The following is a 15,826-nucleotide window of genomic DNA, read 5'->3' on the forward strand; positions in this document are numbered from 1 at the left end:
GACTAAATGAGATGAGTCACACTCACAGCTGTGACTCATCTCTCCCAAGTAACACGATGTACTCATACAGACGTACATAAATACAACTTACGAAATGCACAAACACAGATACGTACACACACACACAGACGCTCCTGCCCATACACACAGCTGCACCTCACATGCTGCATCTCAAATGCAGATTTCATTAATACACCATGTACTGTACATGTAGTACTCACTTTTGCACTTTTACTTTTATTCACACTACACATCAGAGGTCTTCACGAAATTGGACACGGTCCGACTTGGGTCCCCGGTCAGGTCTCGGTTTGTTAGAACCAAGTGGACCCGTGAAGACCTCTTCTACACATTTACCGCTCTTGCTGACTATATTACTGTTTCTTACTGACTTGTTGACTATTTTATTATTATGATTCATTTTTTACTGTAAAAATACTAGCAATTATTGGTAACTGCTCATTTCAAAGAGTATGATTGATAGTTGTACACTTCTTGAATAAAATGACATTTATATCTTTAGGGATTAAAAAACATGTCACTTTTGAGGAGTTGAGAAAAACTTGAGGATTGAGGATTCACAGGTCATGTCCTAAAAAAAAAAGTTTTATTGGCTGCTAATGAAAAGGAAGGAACCAGGAACCAAAATAATCTTAACTCAAGGTCTTTCCATTTTCATCAGCAGATGGAGTTTGCTCAGTTACCAAGGAGAGGTCTCGGTATAATATAAAACTTATTATTATAATCATAAAGAGATGATACGCAGTTTAAAGCTCTCCACAAAGCAAATAAGTGATCATTGAGTCAACATAATGTTTGACTAATGACTAATGTAAGTCCAATATTCACTTGCTCTAGTTTTCTCTACCAGCTAGTAAGAAAAATATCTGTGTCTTTAGCTTGCTAGATGTGCAGCTTTTTTCACTGCCCACTCATGGCAAACTTCTTTTTTCATGTTGAACAAGTGGCACACATTCAACTTGTCTGCTGGAAACAGCTGCCAGTAGTTTTATATAAGAGGTCTGTAAATGGTCAGACTGAACCATAAAGTCAAAGGACCTAACGCTGCAACATTTTTATCCCTTTTTTTTCTATGAAGTTTGCTCACACCAAACTCTCTTACCTGCACAAACTTCTCATAAATTTCTTATTTCAGCTTCATGAGAGCCACCTGTAAATGAAGAGGTGCACATTCATGAGATTAGATCATTAGCATAATCAGTGACCCCAAATTGTTGGCAATTTTCATTCACAAAAATGTCACCCAAGAGTAAAAGAAAAATAACTTCTTACTGTGGAATTTGGAGGCCAGTGAGGGATGTCTTAAGGCAAACAAGTGTTCTTCCCTCTTTGGAGAAACAGACAATACATGTCTTGGAGGACAAGCCTGTACCACTCATTAATTTTGTTCGTATGTAAAGGCGCCTTTAGACTGTGCGACAACAACAACGATGTAAGTTTATTGCATCTCATGTTGTGAGAGACGCCTATAATAAAATCTTGGTCACAGTCTGTGTCAGACTATACAATATCAATTTGAGGCATGTCAGATTGTGTGCTGAATGCATGGTGAATTGTAGCGCTATGATGTAAATGTAAAAGTAAATGAGAGCAGAGGCATGTCATCAGCTCGCATCATCCATCTGCACTGCTCAGATGTTTTGGAAAATGCAGCCAAGTCACACAATTTTTTTTTTCATTTCCCGCCATCATTTTAGTTTTTGTATGCCATGGACATACTATTCCCCCTAAACTTTATTCAAAAACTGCACTTACGAAATGAAATGTCATGTCGGCCAGTGTATTCTGTTTCATTTCATCTTGTATTCCAGTTGGTTTGTTTGTTGGTTGGTCGTAGGAGCAGTCACATTGTGAGAAATTGTTCTTAAATTGTTAGAATTTAGTCCCTAAAGCTCAAAATCGGTTGCCAGTGGACGTGTCATACAGTGCAATCTAGGGCCACCATTTTGGATTGACGACCAAAGATTTGACCACATTTCTCACAGTGTAAAGGGGCCTTTTGGGAAAATCCTAAATACAAGAATATTATTGAATGGCACAAGTTCTCTAAGATCACTTGAACATGCCACTTAAGAAAAAATCTGTTTGTATAATGGTTCTTGCATGAGGTCCAACGTGTGGGTTGGAGAACCAAAACAATTAGCTAAAAGAGGTTAAAAGCAGCTACAAGCCGCACTGAGCTGTCAGAACTGGATGTCCCCTGTGGGTTCAGCATGACATGCAACCCTTTCACATTACAAAGAGTCATTTGATTCACCATAAGTATAGAAAATATCTCTTACTGCAGGTTTACATTCCAGCCTCTGTGGAATAGAATGATAAAATGGAGCCAAACACAGCTATAATTTAGGTATGCAGATCACAAGTTTATTTTGGTCATTTGCTTTGACTTTGAGACACTTGACCCTCGTTATATTCCACTATCTTCATAATAGCCAATAATACAATAAAACAATGAAACATCAATAATAACATCCAGTGGAATCAGTGAAGGAAACCAGTCAGGACATCATGTTTATTCTGTTTTTTTTGTACTCTCTCTTTTTCAAACTAATTTAACTAAACTGGAGGACCCAATCAAACAGGTGGCCTCTAAGGTGCCAGCGCAAATTCCTTTCACCTCAGTGCTTCACCACTTACTCGCTACTACTGTGTGTACCTGTAAACATAATCTGATTGGTGTGAAAATCAAGAAGGGGAAGTAATGGACCAATCAGAAAAGAGTCTTTGTTCGGAGTTGAAAATAGAGCACTTGAAGGCCAACTGTTGCCTGGAGACACAGATTGCAGGCAATTACGAAGCCAGATTACAGTGGGGAGAAAATAGGTGATATTGTCAATGGAGCACGGATTTGTGTGGGCGAGTGGGTGAGCGGGTGAGTGCGAGTGCATGTGGCTGTGCATGTGTTCAATGGGCTGAGTGTTAGTAGAGATATGTGAAAATGTAGATACAGACTTGTTTATGATTTTTTTTTTCACTTTAACCTCTTCTACATGTGAGCACCTTTCTGAATGTCCATGGATCTTTTTTATGACTGTGGGTGTAGGTTTTCCATTTAATTCATGCAATATCACTACCTTATCTAGCTCCTTGGAAAGCTGATACCGTTGCTATTTAAATAAAAAAAAACATTGATAAAAAATATATTGAGCAAAAAATAGAACAAACACTATAAAGTGGGAGATAAAAACATATAATTTCCTACCATCAGTCATTAGTATTCTGCTCTCCTTGAGTATCTGGTTGGACATTATACATTGTATTTTTTAAAAATATAACACAAGTGCTCTGCACAATGACTATGTCCCTATGCTGCAGTACAAGGTGTTTTTTAAGAGCCACAAAGGCTCTGGTGGAAGTCTCACGGCCTCATCTATAAAATTTAGTTTGGATTTATTCTTAAAAATCAAGATCAAGTTGTGACTATAATGCCTGATTTCTAAAATCCCAGAGTGTATATGTTTGTTTACTGCAAAGTAGCATAACTAAGCATTGTGCAACTGCAATATCCAGGTCACAAACAACATCCATACAGTATGAACAATCTGCACGCTAAAATAACACTTGCTTCTGTACAGATCAAATTTAATGTAAGACCTTGTAAATGAGGCCCCTGGACTAGAACAAAAGCCTGAACACCCCGTAGCTCAGCAGGGGTCTTTTTAAGAAGTGGGCTGCACATTTTCCACTTTTGACAGTGTGATGGGTATCTTCCCCTCCTCTGTACCTGGTGGCTTGGTGACCACATCTTCTGCATGCCTAAATCCCCTCCACTTTGACCCCACCAACTCTCCTCTCTGTTCCCCTTTACCCGGTCTCTGGAAGAGCCTCTCTTTCAAGTTGGCCCTTGGGAGGATCCAAATGACAACCCCCATCGCTGCCAGGGCTGAGCCCAGACAGGAGAGCCCGATCCCGGCCGCGGTGCTGAGGTGCAACCCCTTGTTGAAGCTGATGGCCTGGGTATCCACAAAGAACAGGTCTCCCTCTCCGAATGACTCGATTTTATGGGGAGTGGTGTAACCGACTGACAGACTGGCTATACCTGCAGTCAGGATCAGGAGACCCAGGGCCAAGGACACCTGGATGGAGAGAGAGGAAAAGAGAGAAACCTCAAGTGGCAATTTGTGCAATCCAGGTCCATTTTTCAATAGGTGGCCTACTTTCAGCACTCTTCACTTCTTGTTAGGAAAGGTCATTTTTCTTTTGTGATGCAGAAAAAAATCCAAATTGCCAAATAGACAGGGGGCTTACATGCACTCACCATACCTCTAGAAATACCACAACACTACTGCTTGCAGTTTATCATGCAGAGACAACAGTTTAAAATGCACAGTATGCATAATTTTATATGAGAATAATATATGAGAAAGAATATCAGAATTTTTTTTTGAGTTATTACACTTATCGCTGGCAGGTGAAAAGAATCGCAGGTCTCCAGCAGTGGCGCTGGCAGTGATAAGTGAACAGAGAATTGGGGAGTTCAAATTTTGCTACAGTTTTTCAAAAATAAACTAATCCCAATAATAGAAATAGAATAATTTAAATATATCTTCCTTCAAGTCAGTCAGTCATAGCTTTGTTGTCATCACAAAAAATAGGCCACCTTTTCTAAAGGATGACAACTTATGACTATAAAATAGAATGGAAAAAAATGTAACCTTCCAAATGGTAATACTGTAATTGTACAATTTATTTTACTTTAATTTTACATTTCAACGGGAAAACAATGTATGTATGGATTGCACTGTAGGTGTTTTATATTGGAAAAATATGTAAACAAACTCCTGAGCATTCTTGGATACTTATTCTAGATATTGGCTTTGATACACATATGTTCAACTTCGTTAAGTAAAGTCAACTTAACAACTAAATCACTGACATGATTAAATGATGATATACAAAATCTTGTTATATAGTAGTTGTAAAACATGGGCTGGACTTGATAGAAATAAATCACTTGTTCCTGCAAATGCATCACTGATAGTATTGTATGAGTGAGCAGTTTAGTCCTGAAAAAGATGAATGAACTCTCTAGGATTATTGAAGATACTTGAGCCCTTACTGCTGGGAATTGTACTTACTGTATGTTTCAAACAAACCTGAAAAGCAGCATGCATCACTTCCTGTGTGTGTCTCCTGGGACATAACAGATACCAGATGTGGGATGAATCATTATTATCTTTTATCAGTCAGTGACTGATTTATATGATATGTCAGGGTAGGACTGATTATATCTTTATTGTTTACCTTCATCATCACATTCTGAGCTTAATGGACAATTATGGCCTATTAAGCAGTTATATTTGAAATTAAGTAAATTATCATCTCAGTGCGGTTTAATGACCACAGCTAATTTAACAAAACATTTGCTCTCACTTTCTCTAAAAATGAGCCTTTTATAGGTCTACGCTGCTTTTGAAATTTTATTTTTGACATTCATTTCAATCAGATCATTGAACTGAATATAGAAACAGTAATTTAAAGACACAGAAGCAGGGATGGAGTAATGTGAGAGATCATACAGATAGAGAAAACATCCTAAAAAAAGATTATTAGGAGAGTGTAGTTGTAGTAGCAGGTTTATTTGTATAGCACCTTCCAACATCAAGTTGATTCAAAGAGCTGGAAGTTTTACCTTCCAGACTGCTGAGTTCCACCACAGGGTTGACCTCTGGCTCTGGACGAACCCCTGATCCTCCAGGTCTCTGTCCCACATAGAGGACGAACACTCCTCATAAAAGTGGTGCAGGTAGGAACGAACCCCAAACTGAAGACAGCTAGAACCCGCCTATAAGGATTTTGCGGACAAAGTGACCAAAGAGAACAAACATGTCGTCGGTAAGTACGGTTGTACTGCAGGATTTTCTAAACAATCTTTTTTTCATGCAAGCCAAATCTCACCTCACTGCTGGAAGATTCCCCTCCTGAGCCAGACACACAGGCCTCGGAGCACAGCGCCATCACACCTCACGCACCTTGTACACCTGCAGTAAAAACACAAATTGTTAGTAATACACATGCAAAGTGCGGAGCAGATTGATGTGTGTGCACATCAGCAAGTAACACAAACATTTTTTATCTGCTGAATATGGATTTCCCTCAATAAAACCCTTCCCTCAGAGACTCGTCATAAATCTCGGGCCGTGTCGCCAGGTTGCCCCACTTATTGTTGCAGCATGTGAACGATTGACGGCTACCATGGCCCTGAGGTGGCTCTATTACCACCCACGGATGAGTCACACATACTGTATGCATGTGCATGCACACTCTATTCTTCCACATACGCATATGCACACATGTCCCTCTGATGTTATTCTCATGAGGCAGTTTGATTGATTTCTTTCATTCTCTGCCTTCTTGAAACTGTCACACATGCCTGATCTCAGTCTGTATCACTCAGTAAGTTACCAAACTGCAAATTGAATCGTAACCCTGACACAGAAGCAACCATCACCAAAGGATATAAAATCAGAGAACATCCTGGTCAGGTAAATTCATAGGTACTGAACTCAGCCTTTATTGCTAAAATCTGGAGACCTGACAGGATGAGTTGTTACCAAACTCTGTCCAATAAACAAGCTTTTTGTGAGTTTCTGTGATTTGTGTTTACAAGCCCTGGTTTCCTTGTAACTGCAGATTATGGGGGTATATACAAAACTAATATGAAAAAACACAACTAAACAAACTTTTCATGCCAACAAAAAGAATGTCTGTGCAATACAGTAGCACCAAGTGGAAGAAAAGACTAGTATAGTGGATAAAATAGAATACATATATATATATATATATATAATTTCATTTGGCTGTTGTGAATTAGGCTTAAGTTACACAGTGCAGTATTATCTTCTAAACAGAAAGCTGGCCAGACTTCATCAACTAAAACTGTCATTTCTATGGCTTTGATATCCCATTTTATTTTTCTCTGGGTTAGTTTCTTCTCTAAAGGATCTGACCTTTCTGATTTCTTTTACAGCAAGTGCTGACACAATTAAGAGTGTTAATTTACTAAATAACGAGGTATGATGAGGATCATAACTAACATAACATCATATAATGTAACATCATATAACTAAATTTCCAAATATGCTGTCCTGTTAAATACATTTACGGAGCACAGACTTGTGACTCTAGTGGTAGAGAGTAACAACTGTAAGTACATTTACTGTACTTAAGTGCAGTACTTAAGTATTTCCATTTTATGCTGCTTTATGCTTCTACTTCACTAAATATCAGAGGGAAATATTGTACTTACTCCACTCTATTTGGCAGCTACTTATGATGCCAAGTAGTTTTAACTAGCAGCTACAGCATTAAAATGCTGCTTATGTATTATTGTGTCAATAATTATTGGATTAAATAATGTTTTTGTAGAATAATATAATCCCCAGAAAGAGACCAAACTGTGTAATATGTACTTTTTGCCTACTTCTTCCACCACTAAGTGACTGACAGTTTGACTTGATTAGTCATGTTAGAGTATACTGAACATGAATTTATGTGACTTTTTTCTTTGATATGGCTTACAAAATGTTTGCTCCATTTTGTTTCAAAAGTTATAAAACTCATTCAACTTAGGCTAAGCTTTGGCACCGTATCCTTAATTAACCTAATCAAACATGAGCTACTTTATCAGTCCCGTACAGGCTGTTCATCCAGAGCGCTGTCCATGGTGCTAGTAGCTCAAGTTTGCCCCAACTTTCCTGCTGACTCACAGATCAGGTCATTCCAGATTCAACCCAGTTAAAATGCGTACTAAAGAAATATTTTAGCATGCTATTTGCCTTTTATGAAAATAGTCAACAGGGTGTCTTTACTGATCCACTCTAAAGTAGGATTTTACATATGATTTCCTGTGTCTAATCGCTCACAATAAGACGGGAAAACGTCTCGATCCGACTGGTCAAAACCTTTAAAACCACACAGAATCAGATGGCATGATGATCATTTCAATTCAGCACAGATAAACAAACCACCAGCACTGGACATCAGTGAGTCATCGCGGCCATATACAGCCATCTAACACTTTTCTCCATCGCACTTCATCCACAGCGACTCTGTTTCTCATTTTTTCTACCGCCCCCCTCCCTTTACCACTGAAGCCCCCTCTCTTCAGTCTAGTTTTACAACCACTGAAGGACTCGGTCTTACCCCCTGGCCGGAGTGCTCGCTCTTCTCACTGGGGATCCATGTGTTGTCGGACCAGTGGATCTCCAACGATGCTGTTGATGTGAATCAGAGAAGCGGGGGCACTGAGCATGCGTGTAGATGGAGAAAAAACATGCGAAGTCTCGATAATATTTCACATCTTTTAAACTATAAACCCTTCCTTTTCAGGCAAATTCAGAGATCATTCAAAGCGTTTCCAGGTGACCCAGTTCAGGCAAGATTATGTGGTGGTTTGTCATTTCCAAACCTTCAAACACACTGCATCTACTCATTAGTGAAACACATGTGATATAAAATGTTTTTCCTTTAAAAATATAGGTGACTATTACTCAGTGGAGGTCATAACTTCTTTTTTTTAAAAACCCATCCCATATCTTTCACAATACTGTAAAGAATGGCATTGGGTTTAATTATTATGTCTGTATTATAAGTCCAATTACATTATTCCATATTCCTTATTATCTTTATCCTCGTCCTTTTAAATAAACAGAACTGCACAAGTAATAATCACAACAAAACTTTAAAATGCTATAGGAAAAATACAAAACACAAACCATGCATCTATATACCACGGGAGATTAAAGCATTAGTCACTCTAAACTCACTATTGGGCACCACAGATTATACCCGCCCAAAGGAGTACAGAGAGGTATTATAGCAACACCAGATTAAGACTCCCTATATATTTGTACTGTTCCTATGGCATCAATATTGTCAGTAATTCAGCTGGGCTGAGCTGTCTGAAACCTTTTTCCCCCTGGCATATTCTGTCCTGGCCATAGGTGCTTTTGAATTGGTTCAAACTTTTCTTGAGTGACCTCATTTTGAACTCTTGTCTTATTCAAACCACCTAACTAACTAACTAACTATCTAACCTTTTTCCAAACTTCTCATTGTTTTAACCTATAGCCTTTAACTGATATGTGTATACTTTATGGTCAAAAGTAATTGGAAACCCCTGTCAGCACAATTTTGTGTACTTTCGGTTTGGGTCTGTTTTCTATGGTTTTAACTTTAACTTTAACTTTAACTTACTGTAGTTCCAATGAAGGGAAATCTTAATGCTACTCCATATAATGATATTTTGGATAATAGTGTACACTTTTTGGTAACAGTTTAGGAAAAATCCTTTCCTGTTTCAATATGACAGTAACCACCATGCACAAAGCCAGGTCTATAAATAAATGTTTTTTCTGAGTTTGGTGTGGAAGAACTTGACTGGACTGCACAGAGCCCTGACCTCAACCCCACACCAACTGCAGGTTAGGTCTGATAAACCAATATCACTAATCCTCTTGCATGTTCAGTTTCAAAATCTTGTGGACAGCCTGAAACCAGAATAGTTGAAGCAATATTATTTATCCCAATGGTTTTGGAATGAGATATTCAACAACCACATATGGATGTGATCTTCAGGTATCCATTCTTTGTTTAGTGTAATTTTAGGAATGGAAATGCAGGTAAACATGATTTTTAGTGGCAGTTGTAGGGGAATGTCACACTTAAATCTTTCTAAAAGTCATTATGTCCTTTTAAAATTTAGACTCAGCTATAAAAATCTCCATCTCTGCCCTGTACTCCTAATTGCGTTTTAAACCAATATATATAAATCCTCAACAGTTGTCACATATGGGGTCCCACAGGGTACAGTTTAGGGGCTCATTTTTTTCTCACTGTTTTTTTTATGTTTCCATGAAGCTGCTTTATTATAATATTGATTCTTTTTGTCTCCATGGTTCATTTTTTTATACATTTTTACCACAACAAAGGATAAGGTTGGCGTTATTTTATATTTTTGTTATTGTCAACAAATCCCGTAAGGATGGTAAGGATTAATAAATTAGTATAAATTTACTAAAAAACATGCATTGGTCCATCTCTCAATACTCTCTGGCTTCCCTACTCCTTGTTTAGGACACTCAGCCCCACACCTTTCCTTTCCTATTTAAAATGAAAATCTTTTAAAACAGGGCACAAGTATGCAGTAAAAAATACAGTAGTTGTTTTTGTATATATATATTGATATATATATTAATATGTGCTAGTATTGTGTAACTATGGCAGCAGGATTGTGTGTGTGAGATTCACTCAAATTAAAGTGCACCCTACAAGTGCCTATGTTCATCATTATAAAGAAATATGTCACCCAGTGCAATGGTGTGGCTCATTGATGTGTTGTGATGTGTTGACAACAATGGAACTCTGATACAATACTTGCTCAATTCATTGTTGGTTTTGGTCATTTCTTGAGGTTTGATGGAATTAAGAAAAATATTGAATATCACCAGCCTTATTCTTCAGGATTATCCTTTTGTATCATCATAACATTAACATTGAGTATTATAAAGTAAGTACAACAACCTCAAGGAATATTATAGAATTACTCTAATGATCTTTTATTTGGGAGGTAGTTTTTTTGTACATGTCCAGACTTTCCAAACTGTCCATCAAATGCCAATCTGACAGGATAGTGTATTAAAATTGACTGTTACATTACACCAACTGTCAAAACTGAGAATGTCTCCAGGAATGCAAACTAAAGAAGTATTGCTGGAGCTCTCATTAAAAACAGGTTCACTTCAAGGAATGGTCCATAGCTGAAATAATGTTAAAGGAAACAACCTAAACAACAACCAACACACACATGCAGATACACACACTTGGAATCCACAGTCACATCCTGCCAATATGTGTTCTGTAAATATTTCACTGTTTCCTGAAGATGCATTATTTATGCAGACTGTCATAACAGATCCCAAATGAAAAGAAAACAAATACTGTCATTTTCACATATTCATCTGATCTGTGTGTGAACAGAACATTTGCTACCAGGCAGAATAAGTGTGTGTGTGGTGTTGCGTGTGTGTGCATGGGGATAGTGGTTCATCATCCCTGCATATTTGTTATTGGGACACAGTATGGTAAGCCATAAAAGGCAGGATAAGACTGTTTCCAAGGTGCCCTGGTGAGAGAAAGACATGGAAAACTGGTCTTGTTTGTCATTCATCTCTGCACGTACACACTACACACACACACACACACACACACACACACACACACACACACACACACACACACACACGTTTTTGTATGACCAAGCTGTGCTCTATCAGAGAGAGAAAAAATTTCCATGGTTACGAGTCCAGCAAGGTCAGACACAGGAAGTGAGTGCTAGGTGTTGATTGGCTGCCAGATAATTACACTTGCCTTTAAGAGGATGTGCAAACAGGATTTTTTTTTTCATCTACTCTATTTAGAAGCTGTTGTAAAGCATTATCAGTCATTTCAGCTGCATGCCTTACTGCCCTTATTACTTCCTTTATTCACCGGCTTGGGATAGTTATCCTTTAGTGTGATAAATTATACATTGTGCTAGTCTGATATCTTAAAAATAACCTGTGCATCAACCCACACCAGCCTATAAAGCTGCTGTCAATATCATGGGACATGTGAGCCATCTTGTTAATTAGTTGTGAAAAGCCTTTCATTTATTGGCGTGTCAAGTAGAGAGGGTAAACCATTTTCCAAATATTTAGGTTTGATGACTGAGAAGTCTGTCATTTTCTCTACCCTTTTCAGGGTGGTAGGCACAGTGGTGGCTATCCCAGCATGCACTGCAAAACACTTTTGACAAGCTGGCAGTTCAGCGGAGCGCTAATCAAGACATAGAGACATTCACACTTACGGAAAAAGTTTCCAGTCCATTTCATTTTCCTCTCTCCTCCTCCGTTTTTCATTTTACTTCATTTTGAAACACTGCTTATACCTTTTCAACGCATAAAATTGTTATTATTAGAACTTAAATTCACTTTTCTCTTTCTCTCTCCCCAACTCAAACACAACTGTTTTGTAATCTTAGTATATTATTAAAACTACCATTTGCTTTTTCTTCTCACTATCTTAAACCCAGGCAAACCTTATGGATTCACAAAAGACATTTTAAAACTCAAATCATCCTCTCTTTCTATCTCAAATGTAGGCAGGCTTTGAATTATCTTTTAATTGCACTAAAGGCTTGTTAACTCCATTTCCCCCTCTATTCTCCCTCGTGTCATATCTCTCTTAAATTCAAGCATACAGTCAGGATACATCACTCTATCTCAAAAACAGGCATACCTTTTTAATTGCATAATTAAAAGCTGGTTAAACTCTCTCTGCCGCTCTCTATCTTTTTCTTAAAAGCAGGTGTTGCAGAAGTACAGTTATGGATGCGCTCAAGCTGCGTTAAAACCTCAAATCTTTTGTTATCTCCAATAGTAACTGTGCTTTTAGTAAGCAGACATTTTAATTGCACAATAAAGCCTCTGTCAGGCACAAATTTCCTCTCTCTGAACGTATTATATGAAGCGGAGCTGCTGCTGCGCTGCAGGCAGGGTGATGGCAGTGCACAGTTCAGAAGGTCACTGGATGTGTTTGTGGGTGCAGGGCCGGGGAATGGCTGTGTTACATCACGCAGAGCGTCAGATAATGGCACATTAACATGAATAATGCATCCCATGTTGACAAGCGGAGGGAAACACACAGAGTCTAAATATTCTATAAGGAGAGGAATTCATAGAATAGAATAGCACTTTGGGAACTAATGGGCCGTCAGGTGTCACATCCCATGATGAAGAGGCAGAGGATGTGTGTATGTGTGTGTGTGTTGATGTGTGCCTGCATGACTGTGTTGCTCGTTATTGTTCAATATGGGCTATAAACCCTTTCCTCAAAAAACCTTTTTAAATGTATTCTCATTTTGGGCTTTATGCTTCTCACTTGTGCTTGTCAGGAGGGTAAAGTCTGGTTTTTAAAATATTGTTAAGTAGTGCATGTGCAGTATTCACTATAATTAGATTTCCAGATAGTGGAAAGAGACGAAAGGCAAAAATAAAGCTGTCACAATATGCCCATACATTTGCAAGATGTGGACAGCTACTGCAAACCAAAAATGTTTTGACTGGGGCTCTGATTGATTTGTTTTCTGTGGTGAGTGGTGGAGGAAGTATTCAGATCCTTTACTTAAGAAAAAAATTGTGATTCCACAATTCGAAAGAAGTAAAACTATTCCATTATAAATAAAGTAAGTCAGTAAAGTAAGTAAAAGTAGTATTATCAGCAAAATATAAGTAACAGAAATAAATGTATTCAACATGCTGGCAGACTTCCTTTTGTCAGTGTTATATTATTAAAATTGGAATGTGTGAGCAGCATTTTAATTTTGGTTGAGCTTGTTTAACAAAACAAATACATTTTGGTAGATTAATCATTACACTGCATCATATTTTATAACCTGATCATATATTTTGTATGTAAAAACTTAATCTGAAAAGTATCTAATGCATACATAAATTGAGTAATATTTGGCTCAGATATGTAATAAAAAGTAGCAGTAAATGGGAATAGTAAAGTAAATTATCTGAAAGACCTCAGAGCTGTACTTAACCCTCTTGTTTTGTTGACATTTGCTTTACTTCCTCATTGTCTGGGGTCTCACCCGCCACGCTGCTGTACTGTAAATGTAAAAAATAATAATAATTGTGAAATTAACCATTTTCTTCTGTTTAAATTTGTTTTTCTTCTTTTCTGACCTCATTAAAACCCAACATGTAGAAAAGTATTGAGGTGGCAACCCTTCCCTTTGCCACAAATGGAGACTTGCACATTTAATGGAGGTGACAGAAAACATAAATGACCATGAAGCTTTGTTATAAAACCAAATAAGGAAATATCTTATGTTTTTGTGTATATCAGTAATGTATGAACAAATAAAATATTCCTTTTGCTTGCCAAAGGCCAACTGACCCCAAAGAGGTCAAACTCCCTGTTAGAACTGTTATTAACACACTGTTTATAAATAATAATAATATAATAATAATACAGAAATTGTAAAAGACATACTTTGGATTTGGGTGGGGTGTGCTGTCAACACCAATTACAGATATGGAGCATAGATCCATTTCATTTAGGTATGTTTTACAGTTTGGGGTTCTGAGACCCAGTGTGGAAGAAAAGAGTAATTTTCTGTAGCAGACCTCTGAAACACATCATCAGTTGATAATTAGGAAAAGTCAGGAAGCATCAAGGTGATAAAACCATGTTAAGTGTGTTTTTGAGTGTTTAAAGAGGGCCTGCGGTCTTCCACTACTGACTGCGGTACACACAAAGTATCAGTGATCCTGGATTGAAAACTGGCCCAGGCCAGCATATAAACCCTCAAATATTTACATAACTGCTAACTGTAAAGGGGAAACGTAGGTAAAAATAGGCACAAACTGACACTTTTACACCACATACTGATTTCTGCAGTCATGAGAGTCATTTGAAATTAGGATAAAGTCATTATTATTAAGATTTCTTGCCATATTTCAGCTGCAGGGAAAATGTTTTACATATCCTGTTAGATTGTGCATGTTAGAGGATGAAACATACCCAACTAAAACCTCCTTCCATAAAGGCCCTGAAGCATGGCTCCTCTTCATCTTTCGCCCCAAGAGGATAAATTTCATCATTCATCTACTGATTATCATTTTAATACACTATATTCCGTATTCAGATGTGGGGCTATCCTGGGAACAAATCCACTTACATAATCCTACTAAGGATTGAGCTCTATCCATCTATCTATATATGTGATTCGATATACAGTATTACCCAGCTGACGTCTCATCTCTTGCATCTCAGACAGACTAACCCACTTCTCTTCCTTTACCCGGAACAGACTGTGCCTGGAGGGGAGCCTGGCCACGACAGAAGGCCGCTGCAGAGCTGACTGGTTCAGGGGTCCATCTCAATGGGCTCCTTTTCCTCCGTCTTCCCTCAAGTCATTACAGAGGCAGAGAGCAGACAGAGGGAATGGATGGGTTTCATTCCAACGCGGCGCTTCCAGTTGTCTGATCATTCAAGGTCATATCGAGCAGATCAATAAGACTACAATGATGTATGGGCAAGTGGATAACGTGTGTCTGGTGGGGGTACACAGACACACACCTGCACAGGGTCAGATGCTGTGTGTTATCTCAGTTCCCAAATCTGACACTAGATGTCAGTGGAATGCAGTAGAGGGTTTTGTGAGTGCTTGAGTTTATCAAGTTCCTTTGTTTCTTCAGTCTCCACACAGTGGAATAACAGCATACATATTTGAAGCCATATAATGTTTTTATCTATTAGACACATTCTTTGCAGCTGCTTCAGTAACAACTTAAGTCATAACTTTCAAGTCTGCTTTAAAACAAGTCAGGTGCCCATATGAACAATGAATAAGGGTTTACCTGCTGTAATCATTCCTCCTTCTTATACATGCCACTAAAAGATCCCTACCCATTACAACTACAGTGTAAGTGATGGGGGACAAAATCCTTGTTTTGTGTAAAAATACATCCCAAGCTCTCATGAGGCTACAGCAGACTCTGTTAATCAAATCAAGTGGATATCTTCCAAAACGACTGTGTTTTTAAGGTAGAATTTCCTCTATGTGTTACTGTCCCGCCACTACGCCTAAACATGGAAACACAATGAAGGAACTTTGTACTAAAAACACTGTAACTTTGGAGGATCCCCTCGTGATTTGATTAACACAGCCTGCTGAAACCTCATACTAGCTTTCTACTCCATACCGTGGTTCAACATGCTACGGTATCAATACTGCCAACCATTTCCA

At 38.1% G+C, this 15,826-nt stretch overlaps 1 protein-coding gene across 1 annotated transcript; it reads right to left on the minus strand.

Annotated features, from left to right (window-relative positions):
* Positions 1–2,381: 2,381 nt before the first annotated feature.
* Positions 2,382–8,271, minus strand: nrsn1l (neurensin 1-like). Its single transcript, XM_042436091.1, has 4 exons — positions 8,170–8,271; positions 5,923–6,005; positions 5,657–5,809; positions 2,382–4,100 (listed from the first exon to the last, which is right to left on the minus strand). Exons 2-4 carry the CDS (start codon positions 5,980–5,982, stop codon positions 3,684–3,686), a joined length of 630 nt encoding a protein of 209 aa, XP_042292025.1. The 5' UTR covers positions 5,983–6,005; positions 8,170–8,271; the 3' UTR covers positions 2,382–3,683.
* Between the last annotated feature and the right edge of the window lie 7,555 nt (positions 8,272–15,826).

The sequence above is a fragment of the Thunnus maccoyii genome, chromosome 15, assembly GCF_910596095.1.
Source record: "Thunnus maccoyii chromosome 15, fThuMac1.1, whole genome shotgun sequence".
Taxonomy (NCBI): domain Eukaryota; kingdom Metazoa; phylum Chordata; class Actinopteri; order Scombriformes; family Scombridae; genus Thunnus; species Thunnus maccoyii.

What these genes read in the sequence shown, in the direction of transcription:
- nrsn1l (XM_042436091.1), bottom strand. Translation starts at nt 5,982, where the DNA reads ATGGCGCTGTGCTCCGAGGCCTGTGTGTCTGGCTCAGGAGGGGAATCT. An exon ending in GGGAATCTTCCAGCAGTGAG is followed by an intron (nt 5,810 to 5,922) that starts GTGAGATTTGGC and finishes AAATCCTTATAG; the next exon opens with GCGGGTTCTAGCTGTCTTCA. An exon ending in GGAACTCAGCAGTCTGGAAG is followed by an intron (nt 4,101 to 5,656) that starts GTAAAACTTCCA and finishes CTCTCCATCCAG; the next exon opens with GTGTCCTTGGCCCTGGGTCT.